Source organism: Thermobia domestica, chromosome 12 (genome assembly GCF_964235325.1).
Source record: "Thermobia domestica chromosome 12, izTheDome1.hap1.1, whole genome shotgun sequence".
NCBI classification, from domain to species: domain Eukaryota; kingdom Metazoa; phylum Arthropoda; class Insecta; order Zygentoma; family Lepismatidae; genus Thermobia; species Thermobia domestica.
In genome coordinates, this window is record NC_137465.1 from 16684840 (window position 1) to 16699213 (window position 14374).

A 14374-nucleotide genomic window follows, 5' to 3' on the forward strand; every position below is an offset into this window, starting at 1 on the left:
GTTGGTGTTCCACCTTCCACTCAGGTTTGATAGCCAAAAGAAACAGCAGTGCTTTCTCAACATCAGGTGCGAGCGAATTGACGTACGAATTTAGAGTTTACACGATTCTGTTTATTTGAAAAGCTTCCCTCCCTGTGAAAGTTAACAACTTGCCTTCCCCTTCTGCAGTAGTAAGTAGTGAGAGGTAGGGGAGTTTACTATCAGGTTGCCTGAAACAGACTTTAGTGACATCTTCCGCCAACTAAACAAAACTTTAACATTCCCTCTTTTGAAGTGTAGGCTTTTCACTTTAAGTAGTGCGTTTAGCCATTTTCAAGCTCTAATACTTTCAAATCGGAAAATGAAAATGAAATGAAATATTTAAGTTTGATGTCCCACTATTATGCCCTTCAAGCCAAGGGAGACGAGGATAAAAGAATCGGTGGAGTGAGAATGTGGAAGGAAAGGGGAGAACCCCGAGGAACCCCTGACATGATGTTGTCCACCACAAACTTTCTTCTTCGGGGATCGAACCAAGGATCCCACGCGCCAGAATAAACGTTCTACCACTGAGCCACCGTGGGCCCCACCACCACATATACATTACCAAATCGGATGAATACTTTGTTGGTATTGTTGTCATTGTGTTACATTTTTACTATTATTATTGTTATAGTTTAAGTTAAATGATTGTTAGTGTCCGTAAGTGCTACTTTTTTCTCGTTCGTTTACCATGTCTTCAAAGTTCAACAACATTGCTGGTACACTTGTGCTGTTTGGACGTTTTCTCAAAAGTGTGTGTTCGGAAGGGAGCTCAGCCAATCGTACTGAGTTCTTCCTATGCATCACACATGAGGCAAAGCAGCTCTTGATTGGTGTAGACCCCAGGCTGCACGAGTCCTCGTGGTTACTATAGTACTAATATTACAAATTTCATAACAGAAAACTCATTCTGCAGTTTATCTCCATTGAAACTAACGTTAAGTGTCATTTCTATCTCTGTCAAAAGATTAAATAAAAGAAAGTGTAGATGCCGCGTGATAATACAGGCACAACCAGAACCGGGTTTAGGGGGGTGCACCGGAGTACGTGTACCCCTCCCCCCCTCCGTTCTGAATATACACTATCTAAAGTGAGAAACTGGCAGTGGAAATAGCAATACTTTCCTAAAATTTCATGTCATGTTTCCGTTTCGGGCTTAAAAGAAAGCGGTTTTGCTAAACACAATAGTTTAAGTTAGTTCCTCATACACATCACAGATGCCTAAAGGCATTAAAAAAAAAATAAATAAATTTGATTCAAATGTACTGATAGTTATTGGTGCAACCCCAATCAGAAAATCCTGGATCCGGTCCTGGGCACAATAATGGAAAGAATTTAAATCTACATTTTTTGTTACAATAAAATACAATCTTTACAAATAATTAAGCAAGACACAAATGGCGTACATAGTTAATTTGGTAACCAAGCCCTAAATGTAGTTCATTGGCATGTAACCTGTAGAGCATTGGTTCTCAACCTAATTGCTATCACGACCCACATTTTATCATATCCACTGGCCAGTGACCCCTTATAATTGCTGGTTTGTAATAAGCTAATGTGGGATTCTTAATATACCTTTTACGGAGATCTAACGATATCCATCTATTTCTATCCTCTTGTATATAGTGGATATTGTAACTTCTCTAAAAGCAAATGGATTAAAACCAAATTCAGTCAGTTCATTCATATTACAAACATTGAATCCTATCCGTCATACAATTTCAAAACAGAGATCGTTTGAAAATTTTAAAATTTCATAACTCAGTTAGTTTTCGGTCATATGATAAAAAAAATAAAGTGATTTCTAATTTTGGGTGGACAGTTAAAAAACAAAAAGTTATTGAGTATTTTAAATGACCTGATAATGTTCGTCGCGAAGACTGAACCTGACATTGCCGCACTAGTGAAATCACTCCATCCTCAGGTATCTCATTAGCTTTCAATTTTAATTGTATTTCAATATACAGGTTTTGTTGCACTTGTATTTTTCTGGTATTTCAGTATGTAGTTCTCATCAGTTTCATATCGTACTTCTTTCACTTAAATTGATTTTTAAACAACTCTCCACCGGTTGAAAATGTTTAGTAGAAATATTTTTGTTGTTCTTAACAGTATGTGTGAAAATATACCTATCAGAAGAAAATTCAAAATAATATTTAAAAATATTTTCCGGTATTAGATTCTAATTCTATTTCTTTCTCCTGCTTATCTTCTCGAACCTCAGGTTGAGAAACATTGATATAGAGTGTGTTTCGAACCCAGTACTTCCTGAAAATCTGACAACTCTACGATGTATACGTTTGGAATTTTACGAATTGAAAACGTTAAGTCTTCATCCCGGCGAAATTAAAACACCGCTAATTTTACAGTAATTATGTGATATCTTCAAATAGATAAAATATAATTGAAATATGGAACAAGAGCGCCCTAGACAATATTATTTTGAATGAGGTATCGTTATCACAAGTCACCTAGTGGCTTTCCGTTTTCAGCCGTTTAGAAACGCGAAAATAAATGCCGATTTTCAAAATGGCTCGAAATCGAAAGCAGATAAGTGAGTCGTGATAACGGTTTCTCATGTAAAATAATATTGTCTAGGGCGCTCTTGTTCCACATTTCGATTATTTTTTTTTTATCTATTTGAAGATGTAACATAATTACTGTAAAATTAGCGGTATTTTAATTTCGCCGGGATGAAGACTCTTAATAGGAACATATAATGAACCAAAGTGTCTCCACTTCGTTTTTGAAGCAGAACAACTGATAGCAATAAAGAAAATGGACTTTTGTTCTAGTAATTATGACGTTTTATAGCTATGAAATCGGGTCCCACCTTCTAGCAGTAAAGTGCTATAAGCTATAGCCTTGTTAACCTGTTTGTAAATCCCGACCTTTTGATTCCAGGAACAAAGTTATTTCCAGAGAAACATTTTCCGTGTTTATAAGCTGAGTGTGCACCATTCCTACGGCAGGGAAAGACATTATTTGTAAAAAAAAAAAAAAAAAAAAAAAAAAAAAAAAAAAAAAAACAACTTTGAAACGGTTGAAACAAGAAAAAATATAAGCTTGAAATGTCTTAATTCATGTGGCCTCCATAAAAACAAAAAAGAAACGTGTCCCACCTAATTAGGTGATATGCCCTGCAAACAACTGAAGTTAATGAAGGGGCCGAAGTGAGATATTTTACCCTTTATTATCGCCGCCACCATACTTCCCAAGCGACAGAAGGTAGTAAAATTTTGAAAAACGTTAACCACACAATTATTACCTGCTCTGTTAAGTTTTATGTCTTCGGTTAGTTTGTTCACATATTATATAGTATAGATCTTCAAGTAAGGAAAATTCCAGTCAACAGGTTCTAACTTAGTAATGACAAGATATAGAGCTTCCGGTACTCTTTTGTCACTCAATAGATGGCGCTGACTGTTTTCAACACTTGTCATGCACGTTAAGTCCTTCTTTATTCCCACGATTTCAAAAGAATGACAGCATAACGAGATACAGAAATAGAATAAAGTAAAACAGACACACGAAAAGTTATGTATGTAAAAAGATTCATATTGTAATTAAGGAGTTAGTACGAATGCAAAAGGACTTAATGAAATTCATTTTCATGGTCGATTGAATAAAAATGGGAGAGGCATGGTTTTAAAAGTGAATATTGCCTTGAGGGAATGGTTGTTGCACACGGAGGTAATATGCATAGTATACAGATGTTTTCACTCCTTGTATTATTACGAAAGTAATTTGGAAATATTTTGAGCTAAGTAGTTCAGTTTTGTCATGCAAGAAACCATGTTTTCTTCGTCTTCTTCTTCTCCTCACAGCAAACATGAAATATTTCGTGTTATTTTGTATCATTGTTGATGATATAATTCTAACACGATAGATTATATATATATATATATATATATATATATATATATATATATATATATATATATATATATATATATATATATATATATATATATATATGAAGGTACAAAAACAAAACTGAAAAAAGATCTAAAGAAAATGGTTGTTAAAGAATGGAAAGAAATTATAATAATATACGGGTGGTTAAAAGAGCAAATGTGTACTTTCCTGAAGTCTTTAACAGAAATTATGATAAGAAAACTCGTGCTTTAGAGATAAAATTGGATATTTTTAATTTCAATTCTCACTATTACGAAACGACTTTTTTTTTTCATTAGCCAGGTGCTTTACAAAACATTATTGTAGTCTCCAACACTTTTCTGGGTGTAGATTTACTTTATGTCTGCAAAACTTTGACTTTACGCTTATTTTTACTTTAATTTTCGGATCAAAAGATCCAATATGTTTCAATCAAAATATTTTTTGTACGTCTTATGTCTGCACAGCTGTCGCCAAACAAAAATAACTCAGTATGATGTGCTTATTCCGAAAAAAAAAAACGAAAACTCGATTTAGGAGCCTGGTTCCGAGGTGGCTCAGTGGTAGAACGTTCACTTCTGGTGCATGGGGTCCCTGATCGACTGAAATCTCTGTTTTTAGTTTCGGAGCAATAATTGCGCTCTTCTCCAGTGGTTTGTTTGCTACGTCATGACAAGATGCTTGTCAAAATGCTACCGTGTAAAAGCACAATATCCTTTTGATGCCATAGAATATTATACGAGATTTTTGGCAGTACATCTGTTCAAGAATACCTGAAATTATCCTAGTTGGAATCCTTTGCAGCATTCACTCTCCTTGTTCGGTAAATTATAGTCGACTTGGTCCAGTGAAACTCACGGTGTTGCTAAAATAGCATCAGATAAACTTTGCCAAGTATTAGCAAAAATCCTAGGTACAAAATAATCTGTGGTATTGCAAATGTACTTAATAGTAAAAGCATGGAATTAGAAAATAACCTAACAGGAAGACATTTGGTGTTTTTCACATGCACCACTGACTTCTGTTGATATAGAAACTAACTTTTCGATCTAAAAAACGTTCTTACTTTTAAACGCAGAGCGTTCACAGAACAAAGCTAACAAAGGCGTTCATAGTTCATTGCAACAGAGGTAATTAAGGTAAAATATTTTTGTAAGAAATTGAAATTTTATTTTCCTAGTGTATATTTCAGTGCACATATTACATTTTTAGTGCATATATATATATTTCGTGCGTATTTGCATGCTTATTTCGGGATTTGTTTGTGCATGGAAATCCGGCTCTCTTCATCATTCTAATCCTGCTCGAAGATTTGGGGGTGTAGAAGACGTCCAATATAAATAACATGGAAAAGATTTTGCAGTTCCCGATAAAACCATTCTAAAGTTGGAAATTTTTATTTTTACTGATTTACTTAGGTAAACCTAACGAAAACTTACAAACATACCGAATTTCAAGTTTCCATTCCAATTCCAAACAAAAAAGGCTCATTTAAATAGCATGGGGAATTTCTTCACCTCTCTTTTATACTTCTTAAAAATTAAAAATATGCACTTTTGGCAATTTTTCTGTCGGTTAATATCGAAAAGCTACAATCATGTCAAATTTAATTATTGTAGCCCTACAGGAAGTGTTCAATAATTCTGGGTTGAAAGGTGTCCCATATAAATAATATGGGAAAGATTTTTCAGTTCCTCATAAAACCTCTCTAGAGTTGAACTTTTTTATTTTTACTGTTCTACTTAAATAATGCTATAACAAAAACGTACAAGCATACCGAATTTCAAGTTTTTATTCCAATTGCAAGTACCTAAAACATGAGATTATAATTTTAAAAAAAAGACCCATTTAAATAACATGGGGAAATTTTTCATCCTCTTTAGACCCCTTAAAAATAAAAATAAAATATTCACTTTTGGCAATTTTCCTATCGGTTAGTCCCGGAAAGCTACAATCAGGCCAAATTTCAACTTTCCACGTCAACTGGAAGTGCCCTTTTAATTTATGTCAGTTAGTGTATTTTTATATATAGTTAGGATATATTCTTATCTTATTTTCTCCTTACTAACTATATATCCTATTCCGTTATGCAACCAAATATGCTCTCAAGTTGGTCATGTACTGTATAACATCCAGGAAAACCTTCTAAATTGCTTTTGAGTTTGGGGAAATACAATAGACTTCAATGAGAACTAATTGGATGTGAAAACATAACAAAATAGTAAAATAATAATAATGATAAATCTAAAAATATAATAAAAGTAATGCATATACTTTTATCTGTGGCTGTGAGGTAAAATTAAAAAAACTCAATTTATTTTCTTTTAGTGTTTTTGGTCCATTGTTTCACCGAGAGAAGGTTACATTTGCAGGAAAGAAAACGCTTTACTGCTCTGTTACCAAGGAAATTTCTGTCCTTATTGACAACAATTGCTTCCACCGTTGAGGAAAGTATGGAAAGTTGGTCTTTTTGTTTTTATTTTGTCGGAAGCTGCATTTCAGTTATTGTGCTAATCGCTCTGCTCCGGTATTTCCTTTTCTTTTCATAAAAGTTCTCCATGGTTCTGTCTGCTATAACCATAATTTATATTCAGTTAATAGAATTACGTATTAATTTCGTAATCAATTTTCGGAAGCTGTTAAAATCACTGTACTAATTATTCGACACATTATTTTAAGTATTCTTTTTTAAGTGCTAGCAGTATACCAAATCTGTCTTTAACATGGAGGGCAGGAACCGTTCCCATAAGCTTTCTTTTTTTTAAGCGATGTTCAAAATATTTATCAAGTTGAAAAACAATGCAGTGTAAGATCAGGTTAGCAGAGTTGTTGTCAACTTTGGGAGGCGGGCAGGTTTCAGGCTTAGTCTGGGGGGGGGGGGGATCAATTTCATCTGACTTTCCTTTGTGACAATCTGACACAAATTATCACATTTCTCTCCAAAGTAACACATTTCAAATGGGTCAATTCTGATTATTTGGGGGACAGTTCCCCTAGTTCTAAGATTGGAGGGGACATGTTCCCCTCATCTCCCCGGGATTTGCGCCAATGAGTGTTACCATTTCTTAAGTATAGTGCTTATGTATTAATACTAAGAAACTATGAATGTAAGATGAGGGGGCAAAAGGGGGGCTGCTGTTCATATCTTTGAAATGAAATCTTCCAGTTTTACGTCCCACGATTATGCCGGTTAGGCTAAAGGAGACGGTGATGATGAGGATGAATGAAATGGTAGAATGAAGAAAGTGAGAGGAAATGGGAGAACCCACGCACACAGTGTTTGTCCACCACAAAGTTCACTTGGTGTGATCTGGGATCGAACCAAGGACCCCATGCACCAGAAGTGAACGCTCTACCACTGAGCACCCGCGGCCTCTGCTGTTGGTATCGTCCGCCCACCTACTGCCCCTTACAGACGCTTTGTGTTCACGAAGAGTGTCTGTGTCCAACCGCTTGCCGTCTCCCCCAAGTAATTAAAGCTGCCGTCGTCACTGGTGCTCAAAAGTTTTGTGCCAAACGTCTCGTTTTAAAGAGGTAGAAAATTTTTGGATGATCCCTTTTGTGGCAGACAAACGCGTGAAATATTGTTTGTAAGCCTGATTCTGTAACCGCTCACCTGCCTATCTTGTGTAACGTACTACCGTCCGCCCAATTGTAAGTCATCCGCCGTATCCACTATGCATAGGCAGCTCTTTCACACATTCAGGAAGTGGGAGGAGAGAGAGTCATGCATATATGTCAGTCACTCAGTGGTTGGTGAATGCAGTTGGACGGTCGGAGCCACTCAGCTGTTTGAGGTCGGTCGGCTACACGCCAAGGTGGGAAAAAAGAATATAAATCGTATGTTGGGGCTCATGGTTGGACGAAAAATACACAGTTAATCATTATAGATTACCTGGAAACGAGTCTTTGCCCATTTCGCTCTCTTTCACAACTTTTAAACTTTTTTTTTAATTACTAAGGAAGGGCAAATCTCTCGAACTCATTTCATTTGTTTTTAAAAAAATTAGCTTCCCAGAAAAAAAAAAGTCTCCAAGGTAATAATAATGTTGGCCAGCAACCGAAATGCCCATTGTGAAGCCGAACGTAACAACGCTGACAAGCTACTCAGCTGATGGCCTCGGCATTATACAACAACTTCTTGTAGTAGTAGTAGATGCGACCAAAAAGCGAGTGCAAAAAGAAGAAATAGAAAATATTTTGGCTCAAACGATAGTGTGTCGCGTGTGAACAGTTTTGCTTCGTGTTGGTGTATCGAGAACTCCTGGTATGCTTTTAGATATAAAGCACATCGTCTTCGTGTGACGGCAAAATAAAAACATAGCACACAAGACTTTTCGTTTCTTTTTTATTGTTCTCTGAGACTTTGGTAACAGAGGCATCTTGCGTGGCCCCACACGGCAAGGAGAGAGACTGTAGTTAGGCCTAAATCTGTTTTAGTTGGTGGTTTGCCTCTTTCGCGGTGCGGAGATCTTATTAGTCGAGCATCACAGAGTGTGGTGCTTGTGAGTATGTGTGTGTGTGCTGTGCGTATTTTATTGGCGATACCTGGCACTCTCTAACTCGAGCATTTTAGCTAACAGAACTACCACGTTTTCGCGAGCATGTCTTAAACTCAATTTTCCTAGCCTTACGTATGTATATATATAAAAAGGAAATTACTTTTATAAACTTCTAACCAAACATTGTGTAGAGGAAACTTTTGTTCCGAAGTTTTCTTAGGCAATGCCAGGAAGTTTAAACTCTTGTTACCGGCTCTTTCCGGAGTGTGTTTCTGAGTGACAGAGGCGGCCTCTAGGGAGAAAATTGTAAGAAAGGCCTCCATGGAAAGAGGTGCATACTTTATATGTTCTTTCACAACTTTCTTAAGTACCCTGGGGCTCTATTGTGCGGGTTAAGGGGAGTTCCTTAAAAGAATCCCATTTTCTTCCTTTTTAATTTTTTTTTTCTGAAAGGTGGGGGAGTGGCTACAACAACACCTTATTGGTCGCTTTCGGTTAAATACCATTCGTAAACTACGAAGGATAAAAAAAATATATATATATAGTGGTCAAGTTACGGAAAAAGATGGTGATTTTGTGGTATCAATCAACAAAATAAATTTCGCGAATGGATGTGCGCTAAATCCATTGTATTCCCAATCCCAAGAAGTGTTTGTGTGATTTTCTCTGGCTGTCAGTGTGTTAACAAGTGTTGGTGATCGTTATTATATTTTTTCGTGTATCACAGAAGCCTCATAACGTGTTATTTGCTCAGAGGAATGAATGTTGGTTTTCAAAGAGAAGTGTTGAATCTTTTTTTTTTTTTTTTTTTTAATGTTATGTTATACACTACCGTGTTATTTTCCGCACCTAATAAAATGAAGACCTTCATATGTGCTACCATGGAAGCCGGTTCGAAGAAATATCACCTGGATAACCCTCACTTTACGCTTTTGATTTTCCTGCTAGTTTTCAACCCTACAAGTGCAGGTAAGTTTGCGATACTTATTTTATTATTAACGAATTTCATATTGTAGCTATGACATAGTTTTACATCGGAAACAACAAACAAATATTAAAAAAAAAATACCTGAATTTATACAGCTATTAAAGATTACATCCCGGCATTCTCCTTGTGGGAGTGATGCGGAAACGCTGGAGACAACAGTAAAAATGACTGTAAATGATTTGAATTTGAGAACTCCTGGCTGCGAAACTAGAACTCAAGTTGAGGTGGGCAATTTTCCAGTTGTAAAGCGCTTATCTCTAGTGTGTGGAGTCCCTGGTTCGAATCCCGGCCAAGAAAGTTTGTGATATACAACATTGTGTACATAAGTTTTCTCGGATACTCCAATTTCCTCCCACATTCTCATTCCACCAATGATTACGTCATCATTCACTTTTCTTAATCATCCGTCTCTCTCAGTCTAAATGGCAGATCCCGGGACTTTAAACTGTAGGGATGGGCATGAGCGAGCTCGAGCGAGTTTTTCTTTGAAACTCTACTCGACTCGAAGTAGAGATCTTCATGCTCGACTCGAAATAGAGATCTTTAACCTCAACTCGAGAACTCGGGTCTGAAAATTTCCTCCGTGTCGAGTTTCGAGTCGAGTCGAGCCAAATTCTGTATGTAGTTTCAAGTACTCCCTTCAAATACCCTACATAGACAATATAATTATTATCAATGATGACACTGCTACTACAATGTTTATTATTATTATTATTATTATTATTATTATTATTATTATTATTATTATTATTATTATTATTATTATTATTATTATTATTATTATTATTACATCGTGTGCAAATCTGCAAGATAGGGGATTTGTATCTGAATACTAGAAACTAGTTAAGTGCCGACCACGGTAGTCGTGAAGTCTAGGAGACAAGGCCATCGTTCACGAGGATCTGGGTTTGAGTTCCGGAGGAGCAAGTATTCTGGTTCGAACCAATAATTGTTAAAAGTTACAGGGCGTCAGTCAAACATATTTAAAACTACTCGGCCCGAGTTTAGGGTTGTCGGCGCGGGTGAGCCGAACTAAGCCGATGGGTCATCCCAACCGAGCCGAACTAATCTTGATGCTTTACCTCAACCGAACCGGCTCGAGCTGTTCGCTCAGTTAAATCGAGCCGAACCGGTTGACAACATTAAACGGCTTGGGTTGGGCTTCTACTTGGGCTTAAAAATTCGAACGTGCAGGTCTCAGCCTGATGGTAAGAACTACAGTATATACTTATATTGGTCCTCACGACATTTGAGACTGTCTCGTTATAAACATCCATTGTCTTCTCATTATCGAGACGAGACGAAACGAGATGCGAGCAATGTCTCCTCTCGTGAGCAACACTAAAAGTATTTCACGTTATTGCTCACACTTCTCATGGCTTTCGCTTTCCAATCTAATCAGGCCATGATTTCGAAACGAGCTGAACGTGTGGGAAATTTATCAAAGTCGACTCGACTCGAGACTTGACCTCAGAAACAGTGACTTGGCTTGGAACTCGACTCTAATTCGAGTCGAGTCGAGTTTTAGCTTGACTCCTACCCATCCCTATTAAACTGAAATATTTCATAAGAACTCAAGTTGAACTTTGGGAATGGCTAAAATATACACAGGATCAAAACCTCTCTCTGAAAATTTCCAGTTAACACTGGTTTAAAATTACATTTTAAGTTTGTGAGGGAGGAGCAAGTTGGATTCGTTGATAGGATGCTCACCTCTGGCGTGAGGGATAAGTAAATCGAACCCAGGTCACGTAAGATTGTGGTAGACAACATCGTGTACGTATATTTTTACTTTCTTTCGACATTATCATTCCACTAGTTTTCATAATATCTCATTTTCATTAATAATATGTCCTATTTAAGCCTAAAGGGTATAAAGTGGGATGTAATACTATATATATTGCAATATAATACTATAGTACTATATATAACAATAATTTTACTATATATTTTGTTTTTTATGTTCTATTGAATCTTATTACATTTTCAAAATCTCTCCTAAGGCTTCACATTTAGCATAGCATAAAATTGAAAGTGGAATATGAAAAAAAAAAAATCAAATGATTAGCACCCCTGCTCTGTTGTACGTGGCTTTGTATTTAATTCCGAGTAACAGATCTTGTACTCATTAACACTATAGCAGGCTGCGTGGTCATAGAATCTCACCGAGGCAAACATTTCACTCAGCTGCATATAACGATAAAATCAGTTTACCCTTCAACTTCACAATACTTAACATGAAGGTCCTCAACTTCACATTTGTTAACCTCAACTTCGATTTCATCTGTACGATTGACCAGACGATTGAGATGAAGCAAAAATTTTGGTGCCATGATACTCTTTCTTCCAACAGAAAGTCGTTTTCTGAGACGAGACGACTCTTTCACGATACATTTTCGAGACGAGACTCAATGAACTCCTTTGTTTCGTACGGAATCATGTGCATCACATTAAACCTTCGCCATTCAACTTTAAAACCTCACTACTAACAATGATGGTGGTTTTGCTTCAGGTCGACCTCATTAAAAAAAAACAAAAAAAAAACTTGATTTCTGAGAATAGAGAGAGTTTGGAACTAACTGGAAATAAAAATTTACTTTGTGTAATGTTCCCATTAGTGAACAATTATTAGCCTTGTATTAACCACTAGCGTTAACATGCTCTAAAAGTTACGCCACTACATGTCGCTGTTAAACTTAAGTCAAAACATGCTTGATACCTCATCCCTGATGTCTTGAAAAGTATGAAAAACTAAACCCTCGTAAAAGTCGAATTCATCGAATTTACCCGATTTTATTCATAGTTTAAGTAAAACTTTATACGTTTCCTTAAGAGCCTTCATCCCGGCAAAATTAAAATACCGCTAATTTTACGGTAATTATGTGATATCTTCAAGTAGATAAAAGATAATCGAAATGTGGAACAAGAGCGTCCTAGACAATATTATTTTACATGAGAAACCGTTATCACTATTCACTTATCTGCTTTCGATTTCGAGCCATTTTGAAAATTGGCATTTATTTTCGCGTTTCTAAACAGCTGAAAACGGAAAGCCACTAGGTGACGTGTGGTAACGGTACCTCACGCAAAATAATATTCTCTAGAGCGCTCTTGTTCCATATTTGAATTATCTTTTATCTATTTGAAGATATCACATAATTACTGTAAAATTAGCGGTATTTTAATTTCATCGGGATGAAGACTCTTAACGTTTTAAAGTACTGTGAGAAAGAATGCGGAACTTTTTTTTAAAGTATAATATAGTATAATATAGTATCTTAAGTATAATATAGTATCTTAAGTATAATATAGTATCTTAATTTAAATGTTAGGACTTGAAATATCTTAAATTAGCTTTTAGAACTTACAACTGCCGTATATAAAAAGAGTCTTATGTATACCGCTTTACATCGCTGACAACTTTTGGATTTTAGTAGAATTTTCTATCTTTTGAATAGAATACGCCATGCCTTTCACATACACCTTTCTCAAAAAAAAAAAAAAAAAAAGGAAAAAGAAAGGAAAAAGCCCAGAGGATCACATCTGAAAAGCAGGGTGGCCAGAGAAATAGCGTACCATACCAAATACAATATTCAGAAAATTCCTACCAAGACACTCCCTCATCTATTAGCTACAATATGGAGAGCCTTTATAGTTCTAATATCACTCTCGATTGAAAATTACTAAACGAGAAACTGCAAGATTTAGAAGTATATTTGCGTTGGCACAAGTTTTTTTTTTCTCTCTCTCTCTACAAACCACCACACAGACATTGTACTATTCCCTTATTTGCTGAACCAAACTAACAAAAGTTTCTTGTTTTTGTAATTTTTTTATTAGCGTAAAGCTCAGTTTGCAGAAATAATAAATAAATTTACAAGCTGTCAATTACATTCTAGATACCTTGTAATATTATTATTATTATAGCGAAATATCCATAATTCGAATTAAATTGAACAAAAACTACCTCGAATTTTATTGGTCAAGAGCTCAGGTTTTACGGAAATATATATATATATATATAAAATTTTACAAATTTTGTTCATTTACAGTCAGTGGCGTAGGCAAGGGGGGCCAGAGGGGCCGCCCCCCCAAAGAGTTCCGACAATGTACTTTGGTACTTTGATATTTGTAATTTTTTATATATTTTTTTGTTTGTAATTTTTCTATATGTGCCTATAACAGCACTTGCCCCTCCCCCCAAACACACATCCTGGCTACGCTACTGTTTACAGTGCTTAATAAATAGATTTACAGTAAGCGTTTTTAATCGGGCATTTTTCGGTTCAGCACATTTTATAATTCGGCATTCTATGGTTACGCATATTCTATAACCCTGCATTCGATGTTCGACACATTCTATATTCCGGCCTTCGATAATTCGGCACATTCCATAATCTGGCCTTCGATGATTCGGCACATTCCATAATCCAGCATTCAATGGTTCCGCATTTTCTATAATCTGGTATCCAATGTTTCGGTACATTTTATAATCCAGCATTCTACGATTCCGCACATTCTATAAATCTGGCATTCGATAGCTCGGCACATTTTATTATTCGGCATTCTATGGTTCGGCGCATTCCGTAATTCGGCCTTGTATGGTTCGGCATATTCTATAATCCGGTATTCGATGGTTCGGCATTCTAAAATCCGGCCTTCTAATTATGGTTCGGAACATTCCATAATTCAATCCGAAATTCGATGGTTCCGCATATTCTGTAATACGGCATTCGATGGTTCGGCACATTCTACAATCCTGCACCGATCGAGCCGCAAGTTGGCTATATTCAATTAAATAAGTATTGAATGTTAGAATTTATTATTCTGTATTGAATTACAAAGAAAAGAAGAATATTTTGAGCCCACAGTTGCTGAAATAAAGAAATACTTTGTTCAGTAAGATATTTACACCTGTATGTTCAGAATGGGCGTAAATACATAAAATACATGGTATAATAATTTA

General features: G+C 36.0%; 1 protein-coding gene across 1 annotated transcript in view; it reads left to right on the plus strand.

Moving 5' to 3' along the window:
- The first annotated feature begins 7686 nt into the window (after positions 1-7686).
- Positions 7687-14374, plus strand: part of LOC145666350 (zwei Ig domain protein zig-8-like) — a 631696-nt gene continuing 625008 nt past the window's right edge. Inside the window, exon 1 of the mRNA XM_081733483.1 lies at positions 7687-9389. Within this exon, the coding sequence (XP_081589609.1) occupies positions 9179-9389 (211 nt within the window). The 5' untranslated portion in view covers positions 7687-9178. The remainder of the gene's footprint in view (positions 9390-14374) is intronic.